Here is a 22,487-nt window from a genome sequence, read left to right as displayed (position 1 = left end):
CTTCATCCACTCTCAAAACTACCACTTCCTTCCTTCCCTCTTCTTAGCTGCTAACTTTTTTTCTTGTAGATTATGCATGGAAATAAGTATAAGAAACCAATTTATTCAGATTCGATCATTTAATAGCATTACATTTCTCTAAATAATCCAACCTCAAAAAACTCAAATGCCTATGCTTAAAAATCTATAAATTAACAACAAGCTTAAAATTGTCTTTGACCTTCACTCCCGAACATTATTTTTTGCTCCCCCTCCCAATTGACTCTAAATGCACATTTTCCTCATTTTTTCTCTTCTTCACTCTATCAACTACTTTCATAGGTGTTGCTTTCGTCCTTGCTGGTTTTTTACTATTGGTTGTTTTCTTCTTCATCTTCTATGGTGGATTTGGTAGTTGTTCTATGCTTTTAGGTTATTGGAAGTTTGGAATTTGGTTCTACCATTTGACTGTTGTCAGAAGTTTAGAGTTTACTGTATTTACTGTTGATAGAGAAGAAAGAAAGAGAAAAGAACAAGGCTAAATGGGGTTAACATTCAAATTGTGGGCTTTAGGCCTAAACTCTACTTTAACACACTGAGATATGCCACATAAAGTATCATACTAAGAACTGCTTTCATAATAGTTAACACACTGCAATATGTCATATAGAGTATCATATTCCAAATTATACCACATAAAGTGTGATATGTAGAAATTTTATCATTTCGAAAGACTCATGGACTGACAAGTTCCAACATCAGTGAACTTCTTCTTGAACTATAATAAACAAAATCATAATATCTATCCGATTCCTGAAGCCAAAATAAATACCGTTGTAACAATTGCTCTAACTATTATAACAATCGCTAAATCTCCTGAGAAGCTTAGCAACAACTGCTTCAAACAACACAAATACTCTACATTGTTCAGTTGCACATCTCTTTCCCTTACATCAAATATCTGTCATGCCTAAAAACACCTGCCCATTCTCACTACAAAACTTCTCAACATTGAATTTTTCTGGAGTGTTGTACCCAATATCATAACCTGGAACATTACCACCAGGAACATGACCAATAACTTCACCATTAGGAACATCACCACCACAAAATCCTATAAGTTCAACAGAAAATCAAAATAAAAGAGTTGCGCGAACCATACAATCTAAGTTTACACTATAACGTCATCCCCATCTAAGTTAAACAAGTGTGAAACCAAAACATGTGTCATACCTTGCTCACCATTGTGTTTATGTGGATGTGGACACCTAGGCTTTGTGTACTCTGTAGATTGGCAGTTGCTACACTTGTACCTTTGAGATCCCGGTGTTCCTTTATCCAATCTCACTAAGGCCACGTAACAAATTAACAACATTTACTTACTTATAACCCAAAGAAATAAAATGTCATGTGCTCCAAAAGGAAATTTCTAAAACTAAAAGTGAGATGTACATGCATGCATGCTATTATGTCTTCCCACACCTTGTGGTAACATATTTTGATGTAAGTAAAAGAAAAATGGACACTCTTATCAATGCACCTTATCCATAGGTCTATACAGAAATGAATTTTATAACGTCAAACTTTTAAATTACACCTTGTATCTCTGTTCAACTCGTCATCTTCCTCACGTAGGTCGGCAACTTGAGCAGTGTGTTCAACATAGTTGCGGTTAATACTTGGACCTGTAAAATAGTGCAACACAACGAAAATGTTGCCAAAATAAAGTAGAATCAACAACTAATCAAAAGATAGAATTGGAAATATAGACATTACAAAGTTGGGACCATACCAAAGAAAAAATCGCAAAGGTAAATAAAACTTACCTCCGTCCTTCGGATGCAAGAGTGTGCATGTGGGTTTTGTGTGACCTATCTCACCACAATGGCCACACTTATTCTTTTTTGTCTCATTGTGACCTTGAAATATGCTAGGATTTTGTCGTCGGCCTTTGGATTTTACATGTGGGGGATCATTAACCGATTGTCGATGTGTGGTTTTAGGCGGAGTAAAAGGCATCTCAAAAGGAACACATGGGCTGCCTTCATAAGCTGGTGAAGTTTCATCAGTTATTGGATTTTCCGTTTGACTGTTAGGCATCTTAAAAGGAGCATGTAGACTGCCTTCAGAAGCAGATGGAGTTCGATTCTTTCTAGAAAAAGTAGCTAAAAAAACTTTGAAAGGTTCAGTGCTTTTCGCTGTTTGGGAGGGCCACGAACATATCTGGCTACATTTGATTGTAAGATCACTGAAACATATAACAGAGGCCGCTCAGTCAGAGAAGTTGGGATCACCTAATGGAACAACCAATTTAGCAACCCGTGTTTGTCTCCTTAAAAAGCAGCCCTGAGGTATCACACGAACGACCTCATGCTTGTAAACTAAAATGATATGTCTACAGGGAAATCCAGATGACTCAAATAGCCCACATGAACAACTAGCATCCTACAATACAATATTGTATCTCACAGTCGACTTTTTTTGCCTATTCAAATGGCGACTCATGGTGTACACATGAATATTGTCACCCACATCTTTTTTACCGTATGTAATGTACATCACTTCATCCTTTAATTGCTTATTAAAACAACCAAAAGCAGCTCGAGTATAGATAGATGCAGCCTGATATGCATATTCATTCAAGTGGGTATGAAGGACTGGTTTGGTTACTGTCGTTATCACCTCTTCCTCGTGCTCTCGGTGCTGGATATTTGCAACTACCACTTCCATTTTTCCAAACAGCTCAAATAACTGCATTCCAGCTTTCACATGAAGCCAGATTACGGAGTTTATACTCTTGCAACGTTGGGTGCTTCTGTAACCAGCAAAGAACTCACCATGAAGATATGTTTCTTCCCACATCTCTTTCTTCATGTATATCATGTTCACCCATTTGTTATTACTGAATTGGAATTTCTTCATTAGTGTTTCCCACCTTTTTTTGAACTCATTGGATGAGCACTTCATAAACATAATAGAGCAGAAATCTTTTGAAAATCCAACGATGTGGATATTTTTTAGGCAATTTTTCATAATATGTCAACAGTACAAGCGGTGTTTCGAATTTGAGAGAGTGAATCTCATAGCCTCGCGTATCGCCAGGTCACCATCAGTGATCACTAACTTAGGGTGTTTGTCATACATCGCGTAAACAAAAAATTTCAATACCCACTCGTAAGACTCCACACACTCACTCGTCAACAATGCAAAACCAAACACTACTGTTTGTCGATGGTTCTTCACTCCAGCAAACACAACAATCGGCATCATGTACTGGTTGCTCTTGTATGTTGAATCAAACAACAATACATCTCCAAAGCAATTGTAGTTCGCACGTGAGGTGGAATCAGCCCAAAATTGTTTAACTAGCTTCCCACCCTCATTTAAGTTATAATTGTAATGAAATAAGGGACCTCCCTTCACCTTGTTATCCATGAAATCCAACAGTGTGTTGGTGTCACCATCAATACATCGATTTCTCCTATCAAGCCCCATATGATTATACAAGTCTTTCTTCAAAAAAATCAGCACTTGAGAAACCTCCAGCCCTATGTACAAAAACATCCATCACCTTGCATTTACGAACACCAACATCAACTAGGCTCGTAGCAAATTGCAAATCTTCTTCACTTACATTTCTATGTGATCTTAAGAACATCGAGCTCGGATCTTGTGCAAGTGGATGTGTGTGTTCCCCAATAAAATCCTTCACAGCCCACAAATTTGATTCAAAATCATAACCAACTTCAAAGCGGGCTTTACATTTAAACCTAGTGATGGGCTTCGACTCTTTGGATTAGATGTCACGTTTTCTGGGTGTGACACTATTTACATTTTGTTCACCAGCAACTAAGCATAGAAATCTCCGCTTAGCATGAACACCATTTGTACGCATTCTATAAGTATCTTTACGAACACTAAAACCGAATAACTTTGCATATTGATTGTAAATTGCGAAAGCCTCCTCAGTGGTCTTGAACTGCATAGAATAGAATGTTTCTTTATTCGCTTTAAAAACTCTACTAGCCTCACACCCGTCATTGTCTCTATCATTGTTCTCATGAATTTCAACATTTTCACCCTCCCCCATAGATGTCACATCCACAAAATCACTATTCTCATACGTAAACTATCAAAACATGCATTTCGAAGCCAATCTTTTTCGTCATCAAAGAAGTGATTTATCATCGGATTGCTATATGAAACAAGTGCACTTTTAGCGCATATTCACTCAATTTTATACTCTACGAAGTAATCACTGTGGTAATAGTAAAAAAAAACATAAATGCTTGAACAGTAGAATGGTCAGAACCAAATAACTATGGTGCTCAAACCATATACTACTTTGGAAAATTTCAATGTCAAGTTCATTTGATTCAATGTCAACTTCATTTGACATTAGAAATAATCAATGTTCTTATTCATTTGACATTCAAGAAAATCTCAACATGATACACCTTTCTAATTGTCATAATAATATTGCGCATCACTTTTTAAATGAACAAATCACACACCATTCAATTGTGAAATTTTACCTAGACATGAAAAAAAGAAAGTGCCAAAAGAGAAATCAACTAACCTCATACTTATAATTGTTGAAGATCAAAGTACACTACGAGAAATGGAGGCAAGAGTTCTCTAGTTGAACGGATTTTAGTGAGAGGAAAAGTTTAGTTCGTGCCATATGGAGATTAGTGGGAGAGAAGATGTGTTGTTACTTTCTTACCCTTAACTATTCATTTTGCTTGTAGCATACTCCTATTAAACTACTAGATATAGCATACACCTATTAAATGACTAGATGTAGCATAATTCTATTAAAGTGCTAGATATAGCATACTCAGATTAAAGCACTAGATGTAGCATACTCCTATTAAACTACTAGATGTAGCATATAAGTAAGTATCCAACAACAAATGACATTATAGTATACTTGCCATTACATCACTAAACTAGTTCTTAAACCACTAGATATATCATACTATTTATTTTTATATTTTTGGACAAGTGAATTTTATTGAAATATGATAATCTGGAGACAGTACAAAGGAAGTGAGAGAGAGCCTCACCTATAACAACACATCGTTACAAACAGAAGTGCACCCTTAATAATGAGCAGAAACTAATTAGTCACTAGTAATAAGAAGTTCCCAGTGGAGAACCAAGTCCCTAAACCTATAATCCTTCCTCTATGTTATGCTGTTAGGGTTTTTCGTTTTATTGTTATTATTGTTGTTAGGGTTTTTTTTTAGTAGCTAGAGGGATAAGGAAAGCTTCTTCGTTGTTGGTTCCATTATTACTAATGATGGTTTTTATAGGATGGTTTTAGGATGGAGAAACTTCTAAAATATTTCGAATTGCCACTGACATTACGTAATGGAAAGTTATTCATATTTGTTTTCGAGGGAATAATAACATGATCAATGATAACTCCTCCGGCTTCAATAAATGCAGAGGAATCTTACACTATAAGTAAAAACCGATCAAATTCATTGTTTAAAAACGGTTAGAAGGTTTGTTTGTCCCCTTGTTTGTGTGCTTTGTTTTTCTATGCTCCCCTTGTTTCTATTTCTAGGTATTTTGATCTTTTTTGTTTTTTCTTGTTTTAGCTTTCTCATTGTATTACACTGACGAAGGTGAACAAATCCTCAAACCACAAACAAATAAATAATTACCATACTTCGGAGAATTGAAAGGAAAACAGATAACTAACCTATATTAAGGTGATAACCATAAAAAGATAAAGTTTACCTACCAAATGAACGATAAACTCAAAACGTAAGTAAACTAAAACATACTTATGTGCCTCTTATTATCAAAGATTGTTCTACTCTCGATCTATTGAACAGATATAGTGGAGTAGGAAGTTTGTTCCACTCTTAGTCCTTCCGCATGCTGTGTTTTCTAGTCTAATTACTCTACTATAAGTCTAATGAGAGATTTACGAAATGATAACTAGACTACGATGCAACTACCCACAAGATGCAACTAGTCGACTATTTAAACAACTATGGGAATGCTACGTCGATTCTATGATAAGGAGTTAGAGGGGGATTGATTCCACCTTAACTCGACTTAATCCTACTAACGACGAATCGTCGTAATCCGAATTGGACTGCTTCGCAGAACAATCTGGTTACTCCTAATCCCTAATTACACATGGCATTTCTACCAATTCATAACTAGCATGTGAATTATTACACCCATTCTCATGGTGAACTAATCATTTCTAGAGTGGAAAGGAAATTACGACGACTCTACGATAATCGGAATCAAACTTTCATCAAGGCTTCTCAACCCCCTCAAATGGAGGTGTAGCCGAGAATCATCACGCTATCATTCCCAATGGAATTCAAACAAGACATGATATAAAGATTTGAACTTTACTTGTTTAAACTCAATTCAAAACTATTCATGCAATAATTGAATTAAACTAATAATGACAAATAAGTAAATCTAAGGATTTAAGCTAATAAATAAATAAAAATGAAACTAGATTATGGAGAACTAATTAACTTTATTTATCTAATGAATAGCAATAACAATAATTTAATACTGAATTTAAGGCAAGAATAAAAACTAATTAATTAATCTAAAACTAGATCTAGAACTAAGGTTTGATAGCTACTTTTTTTATCCTAACCTAATTTATTTTCTAACCTAACTATCTACTATTAACAAAGAGTCAAGCTCTTGTTTTTATACTTTCAGATCCAAAAATCGTGCATGGGCTTGGAGCCATGTTTTGGGCCCGAGAATCAGGCCCAAAACCCAATTTTTTCAGTCCAAAAAGGCCTCTTCAGCTGCAGTTGGTTTCAACAGACTTTTCGTCCACTTTTACTTCTCTGATTGGGTCAAGGCTTAGACCATTGGAAAGCTCTTTCCGAGCCGGTCGTTTTGACATAAGGTAGGCCTAATTCCGAGGTCTGAGTTCAAAGATACGGCCTTCGAAAGTTCTGCTGACTTTGAGTGTTGTTTCTGCCCGCGTCGACTTTTCAGCTTTTGACCGGGCTTTAGAAAGGCTTTGTATTCTTGAATCTTGGCCTTTAATCACATAACTCATTAGCAACCGACCTTTGCTCCTTTATCTCGCTAAAGTGGCACATTTCTGCACATAATGGACTTTGAAGCCTGAAATGCATAAAAACACGTAATCAGTATTAACTCTTAATTATTACTCACATAATTGGTCTAAAAGTATGACTGTTACAGGGTTAAAACTACAGTTTTAGGCTCTTATCATAAGGCTTGTGGGATGAATTCTAACTTCGCTTGGAAAGAAAGCCCACTAAGACCAAAACACCCATAGTCTTCAAGAGTGCCATGTATGGATCAAAGGCATGATCACCAGATGCGGTATCGACTATGAAGTCAAGAAAAAAATTGGTCACCATTCAAAAGTTTCTCGTTCCTTTCATATAACATATCACTGTCTGGAGATAAGATAACCTATTAGAGGTATGCAAGCTCAAGAGGTAGACTAATGTGAATCATAAGTACCAATGGGCATTATCAATATCTTATCGAAAAAACAAAGAAGGTCAGTATAACTTATGGCCATAACATACTTCCAATTGTTGTTTGTCAGTTATGCGCACAAATCTGTCATCAGCTTTAAGAAGATTCAGGGCTTCATCTTTTTTAGATGTACCTGCGCTGACAACTGTTACATGTAATCCTAAAGCCTTTCTGTACTTCACTGCCATATGTTAGACATGTTATAATTACCACTAAAAAAAAAATACAAGTTTACAACTTGATAGTATGCAACACTGTGTATTATATAACCTTAGGTTTCAAACATAAGAAAGTCAATGTAAAAGAAATGGCTAAGTGCTCTGTTCTGAGGCTTACGACCACTATCAATTATCTTCTCTATCTCTTGAGGATACCAATTTAATACCTGCATAGTGCTTCCCAAAAGTAAGTAAATTTTCATCGATAATATATGAGAAAAAAATTGTGTGCATAGCTTACCTAGCCATTAACAAATCTGTTAATTAATCATCAATTCTTCCAGCTATTTACTGTGTACTTGAATTGTGTCTCCATCCCAAGCAACGGTGCTGCAATGAAACACATACATTACATACACTAGTTAATACAATAACATATACATCTCGGTGATGCAAAATTCAATTGTCATTGCAAATACATACGACTACGCATTCTTTATAATCAAATGAATAGTAAGCATCATAAAAGGTTTTCAGATTGACTTACATTTTACATTCTTTACATGTGCAGACTTGAAAAACCTCCCAACCACTAGCAGCTTTCGAGAATCAAGACATTGAAACGTTGATGAAGATTCTACTGAAAGTAACTTTTCACCAAGCTTTGTTGTAGTCGGACAGTCGTCAACATATATTACCATAACCACTTTCTGTTTTCCCTTTCTCTCATTCTTCGCATTCACTTTTTGTGTAAGCCGGCTTTCTCGTCCTTTTACTTCATTATTTTTTTCACACTTTACCTTTGTGTATGTGATATAGTACTATGACATTGTTTATCCATGTCTATGGAACAACTCTTAACCTAAAATACAAGGAAATATTTGAGAAGCTGGACATGATAAAGTTAGCTACCCCAGGAGGATGTCCGGTTATAATGATCTATCCTCTCAAATTGAAAGTTTTTTTCAATTTGAGAAGACATATCATTATAACCTGACAGCCACCGAGATAGCCAACTCTATCATAACCTTCTTTTCTTATATGAGGTTCATATATTTCATTAGCTATTAGGGCGTGCTTTGAATGTGAATTCAAATAATAGGGAAATGGCATAGTGAAAACCTCATACCTTTAGGTTAATTGTTCAGTAATAGAAAAGTTAAAGATAAAAATTGTCATAGTATTACATCTCATAAAGGAGTAGAGGTTAATGACACACCACTAGCAGTACCCAAATCCCCCATGTAATAGGCTCCATCAAGTAGATGATGATTACCGTAACCACTTTCTATTTTCCATCTCTCTCATTCTTTTTGTTCACTTTTTGTGTAGGCCGGCTTTCTTGTCCTTTTCCCATATTATTTTTGTCACACTTAACCTTTGTGTATGTGATGTAGTACTATGACATTGTTTGCCCAGGTCTATGGAACAACTCTTAACCTAAAATACAAGGAAATATTTAAGAAAATGGACATGATAGAGTTAGCTACCACAGGAGGATGTCCGGTTGTAATGATCTCCTATCAAATTGAAAGTTTTTTTCAATTTGAGAAGACATCATTATAACCTGACTACCACCGGGATAGCCAACTCTATCATAACCTTCTTTTCTTATATGAGGTTCCTATATTTCCATACCTATTAGGCCGTGCTTTGAATGTGAATTCAAATAATAGAGAAATGGCATAGTGAAACTCTCATACCTTTAGGTTAATTGTTTAGTAATAGAAAAGTTGGAGATAAAAATTGTCATACTATTGCATCACATAAACGAGTAGAGGTTAATGACACACCACTAACAGTACCCAAATTCCCCATGTCATAGGTTCCATCCAGTAGATGATGATTACCGTAACCACTTTTTGTTTTTCCTCTCTCATTCTTCTTGTTCACTTTTTGTGTAGGCCAGCTTTCTCGTCCTTATCCCACATTATTTTTGTCACACTTAACCTTTGTGTATGTGATGTAGTACTATGACATTGTTTATCCATGTCTATGGAACAACTCTTGACCTAAAGTACGAGGGAATATTTGAGAAGTTGGACATGATAGAGGTAGCTACCCCCGGAGGATGTCCAATTGTAATGATCTCCTCCCAAATTGAAAGTTTTTTTCAATTTTAGAAGACATCATTATAACCTGACTGCTACCTGGATAGCCAACTCTATCCTAACCTTTTTTTTCTTATATGAGGTTCCTATATTTACATACCTATTAGGCCGTGTTTTGAACGTGAATTCAAATAATAGGGAAATGGCATAGTGAAACCCTCATACCTTTAGGTTAATTATTCAGTAATAGAAAAGTTAGAGATAATAGTTGTCATAGTATTACATCACATATACGAGTAGAGGTTAATGACACACCAAATCCCCCATGTCATCAGCTCTATCCAGTAGATGATGATTACCGTAACCACTTTTTGTTTTCTCTCTCTCTCATTCTTCTTGTTCACTTTTTGTGTAGGCCGGCTTTCTCTTCCTTTTCCCACATTATTTTTGTCACACTTAACCTTTGTGTATGTTATGTTGTACTATGACATTGTTTACCCATGTCTATGGAACAACTCTTAACCTAAAATACAAGAAAATATTTGAGAAGTTGGACATGATAGAGTTAACTACCCCCAGAGGATGTCCAGTTGTAATGATCTCCTCCCAAATTGAAAGTTTTTTTCAATTTTAGAAGACGTCATTATAACCTGACTGCCACCGGGATAGCCAACTCTATCATAACCTTTTTTTTCTTATATGAGGTTTTGAATGTGAATTCAAATAATAGGGAAATGGCATAGTGAAACCTTTATACCTTTAGGTTAATTATTCAGTAATAGAAAAGTTAGATATAAAAATTGTCATAGTATTACATCACATAAACGAGTAGAGGTTAATAACACACCACTAGCAGTACCCAAATCCCCCATGTCATAGGCTCCATCTAGTAGATGATGATTACCGTAACCACTTTTTGTTTTCCCTCTATCTCATTCTTCTTGTTCAGTTTTTATGTAGGCCGGCTTTCTCGTCCTTTTCCCATATTATTTTTATCACATTTAACCTTTGTGTATATGATGTAGTACTATGACATTGTTTATCCATGTCTATGGAACAACTCTTAACCTAAAATACAATGAAATATTTGAGAAGCTGGACATGATATAGTTAGCTACCCCAGGAGGATGTCAGGTTGTAATAATCTCCCCTCAAATTGAAAGTTTTATTCAATTTGAGAAGATATCATTATAACCTGACTGCCATCGGGACAGCCAACTGTATCATAACCTTCTTTTCTTATATGAGGTTCCTATATTTCCATACTTACTAGGCCGTGCTTTGAATGTGAATTCAAATAATGGGGAAATAACATAGTGGAACCCTCATACCTTTAGGTTAATTGTTCAGTAATAGAAAAGTTAGAGATAATAGTTGTCATAGTATTACATCACATATACGAGTAGAGGTTAATGACAGACCACTAGCAGTACCCAAATCGCCCATGTCATAGGCTCCATCCAGTAGATGATGATGGTGAGTGTTTGTTGGAAACTGGGAATCATGTAATAGTAAAAGCTGGACGCATGCCTGCACCAATCAAGGTTACCATTATTTTCCCTCATTATCAACATAAACAAGGAAAACAAATAAATGAGTATTCACGAGTATTCCACTTAAGTGTCATATACACGAGTATTCCACATAAATTATCATACACTGGACTATATACTATATAAGATGTCATATGCAGGATTACTTCACAATTTTAACATACTATTATACTACTTAATGTGTCTTATTCACGACTTCTTATAACTTATTAATGTTATCGTACTTTAAAATGTCATAATCTAGAGTAGTTCGTTTTGTGTATAGTGCACTATACCAAATTAAGTCTCATACTAACACAGTGCAATATGCAACATGAAGTATCTTTATCTGGGGCTAGTTCTCATATAGTTAACATACTGAAATATGCCACATAAAGTGTCATATTCAAGACTAGTTCACATATGAACTACGCCTCATATATATACTGCAGAAAGACTAACATAATGTATTATACAAAAAGAGTTCAAAAAGAGTTAGATCACTTTAACTAATTGAATTATGAGTGTTGAATTATACCACATAAAGTGTCATATCAAAAGATTGATGCACTTAGAACTTCACAAATAAATAAGAAATCACAATTCAGACAATGAGACAGAAGAAATTAAATAACATGATACTGAAGATTCAATGACATAGTCGGCCCCATATTCACTCCAAGGGATCTCTGTAGGTTTTACATTAGATCGAACTAAGGATGTATGCTAATACTAATTTTTGTATAGTGATATAAACCACCTCAAGTCTCATAATCAATCTCATAGTCGGTACAAACAAGACATTTGTAAAATTTAGCTCCAATGGCAACAAAGAAAAGAAAAGAAAAATTGGAGAAGATACAAACAGTGTCCCCATACCATGTATGAGGCATCAATGAATGGATCATTGACAGCTACAACATCGATATCATCTCTGCTTGTTGCAATACTAAGACCAACCTTCCAATCCGGCCAAAACCTGCACGATAGTAATTTTCAGATAGACTGGAAGACCAGATGCATTCTATGCTCTAAAACTAAACTGCGACATTGCTAGTCTAGATGGAACCTAAAAGATGCAAATAAGCTAATAATAAACGAGATTTCAAAAAAAAAAAAAACTCACCGTTGATCCCAATCTTTGTCTTCCCACCGCTCCATGACTCTATACATGAGCAAAAATGACACCAAATAAGACAACTTCACAGAATTAAAAACTAATCACCTTAAAAGTCCTATAATACAACTCTTACTAGGAATGGCAGGGGGTGTCTCGTGGTGTGTCTTTTTGATAGGTCAATACTTCTTCCACTACATTTCCTATCTGATTGAGAATCATGAGATTTACTGTGAAATTAAAGCAAAATTCACTACAATGTCATAGAAACCACAGTGTTTGATTACTCAATTGTAAGGATAATGAGTCAACTTGAACTGAGTTACCGAAAACACTTGTCTGGACCTTAGCTGACTTCAGATTGTGATTGCCACTAAATGATTGCTGAGAAAGACAAAAAGTAACAAAAATTGTTGTAAATTCAAATAAAACAAACAAGCAACAACAACAATAATAATAATAATAATAAAAAACCCCCCCTTAACTTATTCCTCTCTTTGAGACCATTTAATTCAAATATGCCCATATGATATTGTTCTATCCTCCTCTTGATGTAAAACTTACAAACATTGTAATGGATGATTGATAGTGGAAGGTTTACTATTTACTATCACACTATGAATCAATAAAAGCTGGGGATGCAACTTAAGCAGTTTCAACAAACAACACTAGCAACAAGAAAGGTGATAGTATCGAAACTTCATTTATATCTCCACTCATAACGCAAAATACTACCTTTAACCAAATAACCAATACTCATGTCCAAGCTCAAAAAAGTCAATCATTCATTAACCAATTATTTTCACAGTTCAGCTCATCAAATCATACCAAAACAAGCAAGTAATCATGACTACATATATAGAAAAATTGAATAATATTATTATTTAAAGATATATCACATTGGGAGGTTCAATGAAAGAAGGAGGTGATACTGCTACAGTTTATCTAATCATAGTAGAGAAAGCCATGTCTTCTTTTTCTTCTCTCAGATCTATAAACCCTACTACGGGGATCTAATCATAGTAGAGAAAGCCATGTCTTCTTCTTCTTCTCTCAGATCTATAAACCCTACTACGAGAGAGCAGAAAAAGACTGAAACAAGAAAGCAGGCAGAGGAAAAAAATGTTTTTGTTCGGCCTTGTCTTTTTGGTTTCGGACATTAAAGAGTTTTTGGGGAGAGTTCTCAGTGAGAGAGAGAGTTTAGAGAAGATAGAGCATTTACGTTTTTACCCTCACTGTTGCTGTTGACTAAAACTTAAGCACCCGGTCACAAATTTTAAAATGAGTGGTTCACAGCGCTGCGCACACTAGCTTTTCGAAATTTTGTATTACTAAAATTTTCTGGAGTGAAGACAATTAACACAATATTTAAAAAATGCATGATGAGGCAAAATTGTAGACAATGACTAACTTATTTGATACAAATTGGCTACTATGAATAAAATTTTCAATAAGTACTTCCGTGCTAAACGCACGGGCAATATCTAGTAGCAAAATTCCTATCCAAAAACAATATCCAATAGCAAATAAATTAACTCTCATATTGGACCAAAAAACTCGAGAAGACAACTAACTTACGAACTGATAAAGAATAAACATTTATCTAGGTTCTCCACCAATAACGAATATACACCCCTTTGTTAAACTATTTAGTACTACGAACTTTCATTTTTTTTTCCTAAATAGTACCCATACGTTTTTTCTCGTCTATTAGTAATACGTACTCTCAATTTATTTCAATTTAGTACGTCAATCTGTTTACCGTGTCAATCCGTCTATTAGTAAGCATGTGAGTTTGGTTTCTCTAATTAGCGAGGCTAAATAACCTAATTAGTTACATGGACACAAATTAGTTCTTAAATCACTTAACACTACCAATGTGGCTCTAACATTTTAAATAGTGACTGTAAACAGCCTCTTTGGCCATATACATCGAACAATAACACAACTACTGTTATACGATAAACTGGTAGGTACTGGTAAAGAAAAATACAAAGTTACGTACGGAAAAAATGGAGAAAAAGAATAAAGAAATAGAAGGGTTTGTTAGCATTAACATCAGGGTTGATCGATGGTTAGCCGCAACATTTGACGTGACTTGCGGTCACGCGTCTTATCTGATTCTTCTGAATGGAGTGGGTGGGGATCCAGTGTAATCCCCACTATATTATTGTGCTCGGCCAACAACCTCTCTTTGACAAAAGGACTGACTAAGTAGTCTCCAAAGACGTCTGTTTCTCGTCTTCTCGAAGTATTAATTTTAAAATTGTATGAAGTGCCAACTGTACATGTGAATGAGGTGGGAAGTTGCTCAAAAGTTCTCTTTATGAAAGTCGAATTTGGTGGAAGTTTTGCGTGAGAAGTCCTGTGCTAGGTGCCGAAGGTCCTTCGTCAGTGCCGGTGCCCCACAATAGAAGACTCCTGTTTTCAAATTTTCAAAAACCACTCAAGTCAATATCCAGGTTTGGTCTAAAATGAATACGGTCCTCCTTCGAAATACATACACATCAGCTGAAAAGTTGTGTTATTGAGGAACTTTTCTGCTAATGTGCGTGTTTCATATGAGGAACGTTTAAGTAGTCAAATCGAAAGAACTTACCAACTCGGGAATCTCTGTGATTGAGGGCAATTCTCTTGTATACATTGCGCCAATTGGGCTTTGCAAAATGTGATTTGACACGTGTTCCAGATACGACATCCACACCATTCTTAGCGTGATTGAGTGACTGAAGCATGGCAATGAGAGCTGATCTGGCGTCGCCTTCCTCGTACACGCTGGTGCAATAATTGTGTAGCTCGATCGCACCCTTATTGTCTGTCTCAGCCACCTCATTCATGATTCCTTTGAACCACTCGAAAGAACCTTGTTCCCTCGTCACCCAGTAGAAATAAGCTCTCCTTGTCTTGAACCCTTTCCTCCTATTTAAGTTAGGAGGTGTACCAGGTGTTCCCATTTCTAATGCCGCTTCTTCCTCATCTATGGCCTTCATGTTGTTTACTATATCCTTGACAATGCTGATCATTGGGGTGGCTCCTATTCCCAACCCGACCAGCAACACCACCTCGTATTTCTTGTAGTCTTGTGCTGGTGCACCGTAAGGACCATCTATCAATACTCTGGGGAAGCTGTTCGAACAATCAATAAATTAATTTTCAAACATATGTATTAGCTAATTAATAAAACGAGCGTTAAATGGATCATGGATGACTGCCTCTATCTATACGACCGAATACCTAAATGTTTAACAATTTAACTACCCACTACCATTTTAGCTAATGAAAAAGGTTTTTAATAAAAGTCTGTACCTGAAAAGTATAATGTTCAATTTGTGCAAGGCTGTTGATTTTTGAGAAATTGACCAAATGCAAGGTAAATTTTAAAGAGAGACAAAAACAATACTGACATATATAAACTAATCAGTTGCGTACTAGTACGTTTTAGAACTCGAGCACCGCCCCAGAAGGCCATAACCTACAAGATGGAGAAAAGGAATACACTATGTATGCATAATATTCATGGCTCTTCCATTGGATTGACCTCAACACTTTACATGACAAAATTGGTGTACGTGTATCTGTATCTGGTATGTAAGTCAGGCCCTCACCACATTATTTAACAAACTATGGGGACAGGATCCAGGAAATCTCCAGGGCCATACTAGGTGAGATGGTGATTCTATGGTTAAATCTGAACTTACATACTGAAACGATAGTTGGTATACTTACTTTGGGTTGTTACTTCCTTGCATGAAATCAGCGCGGAGCAGTCCACTTTTGCCGCCTGTAGGGGGCTGACATACCTTCATATATATAAAAGTAATAAAACGGTTAGAGGTGAAGTCAGAAATGACGTATATGAAACCAATATCTAAGCAGCTAGACGTAATTATTTATACAAGACGAGTACTGTATGATTTATTAAGAATCAAGACTGACCTCAGAGAAGACAGTTTTGAGTTGTCTTGTCCAGTCTCCGAGAGTTCGAATATGAACGCTCAAGTAGTCGTCACGGGGTGCTGAAGTGATGGAGAATGGATGCCTGTCAAGAATAAGAATGGGACAGAAGCCATTAGTACATTTTTCGCCAAATATTAATATCAAATAGACGGAGGAATGAAAATAGCCACTACAATTTCCCGTACCACTCAAATGGAGAAACAGCAGCGCAATTGACAAACATATATTGTCCGCTCTTGTACTTGAACCCCTGCGGCTTGGACATGTGAAGTGCCAATACATTTCCAGGATAAACAGCAACCTAAAATATGCAGAGGAAAGAGCGTTAATTAACCGGAGAATAGAAGGGTTTTTATATAGACACTACTGATTTTACCAAGGACACCACATACTAACCACAAAACAAACGGATTCTAGAATTAGGACAGAAAACAATAATATTTTAAAATAGTTTATTAATAATCAAAACATAATTTTTTTTTTTTATGAAATTTCCTAATATTCAAAATCAAATAATAATGATTTATAAAATTTATCACTAATTGAATATACTCATTGATTTATTTATTTTATTTAAAAAAATGATTTAATTATAAAATTTATCAAAGTTTGAAGGAATCCCAACACGAAAACAAATAAGCAATCTCATAATAATTTACGAATCAAATCCATAATCTTTTCTCTACATTATTACAATTGAAATCAAAACGAAATTTTTAATGAAATTATTCAATCATGCATTTGAATACACCCTATTCGTTAAATTTTATGGAAGAGAATTAAAATTTTGAATTTTATTAACATTGAAAATAAAAGACACATTGATTCAATGGAACGTAAAATAAAACCAAACTAATCAAAATTAAACAATTTTTTTTATTAAAAAATTTATAAAATAAAATCTGAAGTGGTGCCCATTCAATTTTCAAATGGTGTCCATTTGGTTAGTCTTAGGATCCGTTTGGTTTTGTTTTGTTTGTTTTGGGTGTGGACAACCCTTGGTAAAATAAGTGGTGTCTTTATGAAAACCCAAATAGAAGTGGTTTTATATTTAATTCAACATAATGTAAATTTAGCTCCAAATTCAATTGCGCAAATGTACATCTAATTATCTACCTTGAGTATCTTAACAGGTTTAATGCTTGATCTGAATGCTCTGATTAACCTTTCACAAGCATAGAGGACCACTGGGACCGCCAAGTACATCCATGTCTGCCATCACAGTAATGCAGGGTACGGTAAGAATTCATTTTCGATTTCATCCATTCATGTTCAACTTTTCTTTTAGTTGAAATGAAATAATGTAAGAAATGATGAGTGCTATTATAAGCACTAACATAAAGTGTGAGTGAGAAAAGAACTAACCGTTTTCTTATACCATTCTTTACTGAGATAGAGGTAGATTCCATGGACGACGAGGAGAACATACACAATGACGAAGAGGTGGTGGGTGTACCAGAACATGTTGAAACCAGTAAGTCCTTTGAGGGGCTTTGGTAGGTTGATCTTATTGCGCCTGAACCATGGACTGGCGAATATAAACGCTATTATCATAAGCACGACCATTATGATCCCTGTGACACCTTCGATGCCCTTCACAAACCACCAGTAGTTTTTAGGCTGGTTATCCCCGAAATAAGGTTTCATAGGCTCATATTCCTCTTCAGTGGCACTAAGAAGGCGGGGAAAATCGCAGGTTAAATGAGCGCCTGCATGTAATGCAACTCCAACTGCAACTGCAATTGCAATTACCTAAAACATAAAGAAGAATAAAGTACATTAACTTAGACTTCCAAATTACTCTAGAAATTTAGTAATAACAGCTTAATGATTTACGGCAAGAATCATAAAATGCAGATAGATACAACATTATAGTGCCAAGGGGAAGTTTTCCAAACCTTGTGAAAGTTCAGATTATCATCAAATGGTATGGCAACGCCTAATTTGGTTTTGTTCCTGAGCCAGGTGATGGTGTTACGGCAGACTGGTAGCAAGATCAATGCCATGTTGAATTTAAGAGTCTCAGCCGCACCCTTGGCTGTGCAGACACAATAGCCCATTACATCGTAGGCAGCTTTGTTCCGGTATTGAATGAACTTGTAGGTAAATAGACCCAGTACGATCGCAAACCACAGTGCCATGACCCAGGCCCGCTGCCAGTTATCTAACAGGAAATACTTGGTGTGTTGGTACCATCTCCGTATCGGGTTACTCTCTTTTGTAGGCTTCAGCTTCTGGCTGAGCATTTGGCTCAGGTTTCGACTGTCTGCCCCTCTAACGGCCTGGGTCGGAGCTTGCAACAGTAGTGTCTCTAAATTGTGAATCTGTAAATTTAATAATCGAAAGAATTATCAGGTGTGTTCCCTTTGCACAAGGGGAGTCCTATATGATTTCGTGATTAGTATGTAATTACCATGATGAAACCAACATTGTCTGGATCAAGCTCTTCCATGATCAAAGCGGCGTATTCTTCAGCCTGTTTTTGTATATTAGATAACTTGTTGGCAGAAGCACTTAGACTGATAATCTGCATAAGGAAATATATCAAAAACGCATTCCAGATGTGAACATTATACACATAGCCGAATTTATATATATGTATATTTACCTCTTTGACTTCTTCCTCAGTGATTCTCCCATCAGCATCTTTGTCGACCCTGCATTAGTATTCATTAGAGTGAAACTGTGAACAGAATTTGAGGATTAGAAATCAAGAAGAGAAACTAATAAAGCTTCTTAATTGTAAAAAAAGTTAGGATGTGTGTATACATGTCAAAGAAAGTTTGAAGCCTGGAGTCAAAGCTTTGATCAGCAACCTGCTCCCAGAACTCTTTCAGCTCTGCCTTGTTGATCGAGTCTCCTGTAATATTTCTCCTTCGAGCTAACGCGCTGAAAAGCTCCCCAGCAAACTCTTTTGATTCTCTGTTCATCCCTGTCGAGTGAAGTAATAATTAGACCAATAAACTAGTATATGCATGATGCATGCGTTGCCTTAACAATTCCATGAAAATGTTGTGGTGAATTTACCTATGCATTCGCCAAAGAGAGAACGGGGAAGAATTCCATTTGTCGAGGCTGTTAAGTCGTTGAACCGCTTTTCAACGGCAGCCCAACCAGCACCGCCATCCGTCTTGCTAATGAATTTGAGGCCCTTCAAGGCGTGAGCTGCCGCTGATTTAGTCCTATCAAATCGAGCTCCAGATGGCCTTCTTGTGAGCGAAGCAAGGCGTTTTAACTCCTGAGAAACTTGCTTAATTCGAGAAGAAGCCGTTCTTACAACTGAAGAACCAAAGGATGTTCGTTTCTCCAAAGTCCTAGCCAGCAAAGTAACCTCCGGATCCTCGTTCATATCTGCTCCTCCCGCAGTCTTAACACTGTGAACAGCCACGGAGTCATCACGAACGTCGAGAGTGATTTCTACATAGTCCTCCTGATCAACGGCAACACTAGACCTGCTGAAACTGCTGCTACTACCACTTCTAACTGTCTTTGTGGTCTCAGGCACGATAAATCTCGCACTCTTTCTTCCTCCTTTCTTGTTAAGAGGACCGCTGTGAGGAATCCCATCGCTTTCTGTTTCTGAATTCCGATCATGTATTAGAGCTCCTTTACGCTCTTGATGATCACTTCCCGTTCTCTGCATATTTCACGGACAACTTTTCTCCAAAATGTAACGCAGTATTCAAAGATGTTCCTGCAGTTTCTTGTCTTAATTCACTTGAACTTTCTAAAATGATGAGGCTGCAAAGCCCAAGAGATTTAGTAATGAAAAGGTCCTATTATTAGTCTTCTTCTTTTCCTAGTGCTGCCTTAGCAGAAGAAACTAAAACCTATATATATAATAATGAAACCTTCCGGATGGTCAACCCCTACTCAGTCCACTACAGTACAAACAACGCACGGAAGACCTCATGTCATACTTATTATAACACGGTCCTAAATAATTTGCAGCCGGTTAGAGAAAAAATAATAAAAAATAATTTGCAGCCCTCCTTACTATTCGTCTATTCCTGTCTATTTGGTGACGGAGCGTTTCGTACGCACCCGACCCACCACTTACGTGTATATATATATATCGAGGCGATATACATATACGTAAACGAAAGACTCCATCATTTATTTAGTTGTGTGCTACAAAGCACAGCCAACCGTGGCTTTGTTTTTCTGCAAATACAGAAGAATTATTGTTATGTATGTAACGACCAGTTGAAAATTTCTAATCTGGCTTTGTTTTACTTGCAATTAAAAAAGTATATTAAATGAACGATTCGAGAACTTATTTCATTTGATTATGCCTTGTTCAACGTGATTGAGAGAAACTTGTCATAGGGAAGAAGCTTCTTTTTTAGCTTGTTAGTGTTTGCCTGTTTCCTACTTAATTGTTTTCAATCAAAAGGAGTCGTGTTCTCACTCACCAACTACAACAGCATAGGTACGTGTTGATTTGGAGTCATCCCTCTTTGTGGTCGACTGGTCGCGCTTTTCAAGTCCAAATTGTCAACCGGGAATTTGAGATAGATACTCATAAGTTCGGTAACAAATCAAACGTTGAAATTCAACATATGTTTTCATTTATGTACTGGACCTGATTGGAATTTAATACAAGAAGTAGGTTGTTTATCCAAAAAATACGAAAGAAACGTGAGTTTTTAGAGAAACTATATGGAAAATTACCAGTTGCACTGAAACTATATACATAGACGACATATACATCCATCCCAAACTAACAATTGTTGCTGTGCAAACCGCGCCATTGGAATTAAAGGTCCATTCAACTATGCTTTTGATCCTTCGTGATGCTGGGTGACCGGTTCATGACTTTAATTCATTACTCGTGCGTGGCCATTGTTAAGAAAATGTCAATATAGAAGTTTACGAGTGGGTCAGTAGGATTAGGTGCTGTAGAGGTCTTTTAGTCTTTAGGTATCAATTGTTGGTTTTCTTATATTTAGGCATTATCTCGAGATGGTTTAGTGGTTACTTATTGGACTAGTACGTGATGTTGTAAGTTGCTAGAGTCCTTATAAATTGTCACGTACTCATCTATCTACAATTATGCAAACCGTGTTATGCATCGAGGTATTTTTTTTCTTGAAGTCTTGAAACTCGTAATTCTAGATCAATAATTAGCATGTTTTTTTTTTTTTTATTCTAATTGTAATTACATAGGGGAGGCACATCTAATTTAATACTAGTTTGTAGGCCCGTGCACACGCACCAACTCTTTTGAAAATATTTAGATTTTTTTTAGAAAATTAGGACTACCGTTTTAGTCGCTAATCCGTTTTAATTTTCTAACAAATTGTTTTAATTAAGTTTTAAAAACCCATTTTTTTTCAATTGGAAGAGAGATCATGTTTTAATAGGAGAATAATTCTCGTTTTAATTAGATATGCTAGATTTTTCCTTTTCAATAAGGGAAGAATTCCCATTTTAATAGGAGAATGATTCCCGCTTTAATTAGAAGTGCTAGAATTTATTTTAATAGGAGAAGAATTTCCGTCTCTCAACTTCTCCCTCAACTCCTCTCTTTCATTCTCATCACGGACTAATCTCTCACTCTTGTCAGTAGTGGAACAACCTTGCGTGGGAAAAAAAATTGAAGGTGAAGTTGTGTTAGAAAGCCAGGTAGACTTTATTTCTAATTTTTGTATGCAACTGCTTTCCTAATTTCATTTTCTAATTGGATGTTTCTGAAGAGTCCTTCAATGCGGCCAAACAAGTAATTCGAGGAGGCAATTGAGGCTACTGGGTATGTTTCTAAGCTGGATGATTAGGGGTGGGTAACCAACCATTTTGTCTTGTTTCTTGACCTGGACACCAATATCTCTACTATTCAAACTGAGCTTATGCCTGATGCCTCCTCATCTTTTGAAGAAGACACCGATGATGACATGCCTCCAGTTCAATTTCCTTTTTTGCCAGTTCCAGTTTCAGGTGAGTGTTATGTTCAGCCTTCAATCGTTCTAGCTAATCCAACCACACAGTTTGTTCTTGAGAGTGAAACAAGAGTTCCTGACGATGGTACAGCAGCAAGCACTGATGGTGAACCAAAGTTTGATTATACCCCTGCTTCATAACCCTTTCAGTTGATGATTCACATAAACAATTATTTTTAAACAATTATTCTATGGGTCTGTAATATTGAGCTATGTAGCTCACATACAATTTACTC

General features: G+C 36.2%; 2 protein-coding genes across 3 annotated transcripts; both read right to left on the bottom strand.

Annotated features, from left to right (window-relative positions):
* Positions 1–697: 697 nt before the first annotated feature.
* LOC147515991 (uncharacterized) lies at positions 698–13,056 on the bottom strand. Of its 2 annotated transcripts, XM_086588713.1 has the most exons (9): positions 12,682–13,056; positions 12,492–12,558; positions 12,365–12,403; positions 12,118–12,217; positions 8,203–11,236; positions 7,957–8,045; positions 1,806–7,882; positions 1,577–1,664; positions 698–1,326 (listed from the first exon to the last, which is right to left on the bottom strand). In XM_086588713.1, exons 7-9 carry the CDS (start codon positions 2,077–2,079, stop codon positions 1,314–1,316), a joined length of 375 nt encoding a protein of 124 aa, XP_086444839.1. In that variant the 5' UTR covers positions 2,080–7,882; positions 7,957–8,045; positions 8,203–11,236; positions 12,118–12,217; positions 12,365–12,403; positions 12,492–12,558; positions 12,682–13,056; the 3' UTR covers positions 698–1,313. The 2 variants fall into 2 exon arrangements, with proteins under 2 accessions (XP_086444839.1, XP_086444840.1); XM_086588714.1 differs by lacking the exons at positions 698–1,326; positions 1,577–1,664 and having other exon boundaries at positions 6,479–7,882.
* A 1,148-nt stretch (positions 13,057–14,204) lies between these two features.
* On the bottom strand, positions 14,205–20,439 carry RBOHA (respiratory burst oxidase homolog A). Its single transcript, XM_086588712.1, has 12 exons — positions 19,340–20,439; positions 19,082–19,244; positions 18,921–18,969; positions 18,726–18,839; positions 18,211–18,636; positions 17,678–18,064; positions 17,429–17,524; positions 16,498–16,613; positions 16,292–16,394; positions 16,082–16,155; positions 14,955–15,481; positions 14,205–14,776 (listed from the first exon to the last, which is right to left on the bottom strand). The coding sequence occupies exons 1-12, from the start codon at positions 19,953–19,955 to the stop codon at positions 14,667–14,669; spliced, it is 2,781 nt and encodes a 926-aa protein (XP_086444838.1). The 5' UTR covers positions 19,956–20,439; the 3' UTR covers positions 14,205–14,666.
* Positions 20,440–22,487: the final 2,048 nt, after the last annotated feature.

Source organism: Coptis chinensis, chromosome 2, assembly GCF_015680905.1.
Source record: "Coptis chinensis isolate HL-2020 chromosome 2, ASM1568090v1, whole genome shotgun sequence".
Lineage (NCBI taxonomy): Eukaryota > Viridiplantae > Streptophyta > Magnoliopsida > Ranunculales > Ranunculaceae > Coptis > Coptis chinensis.
Note: the sequence above shows the minus strand (reverse complement) of the source record. Positions and strands in the feature narration are given on the sequence as shown.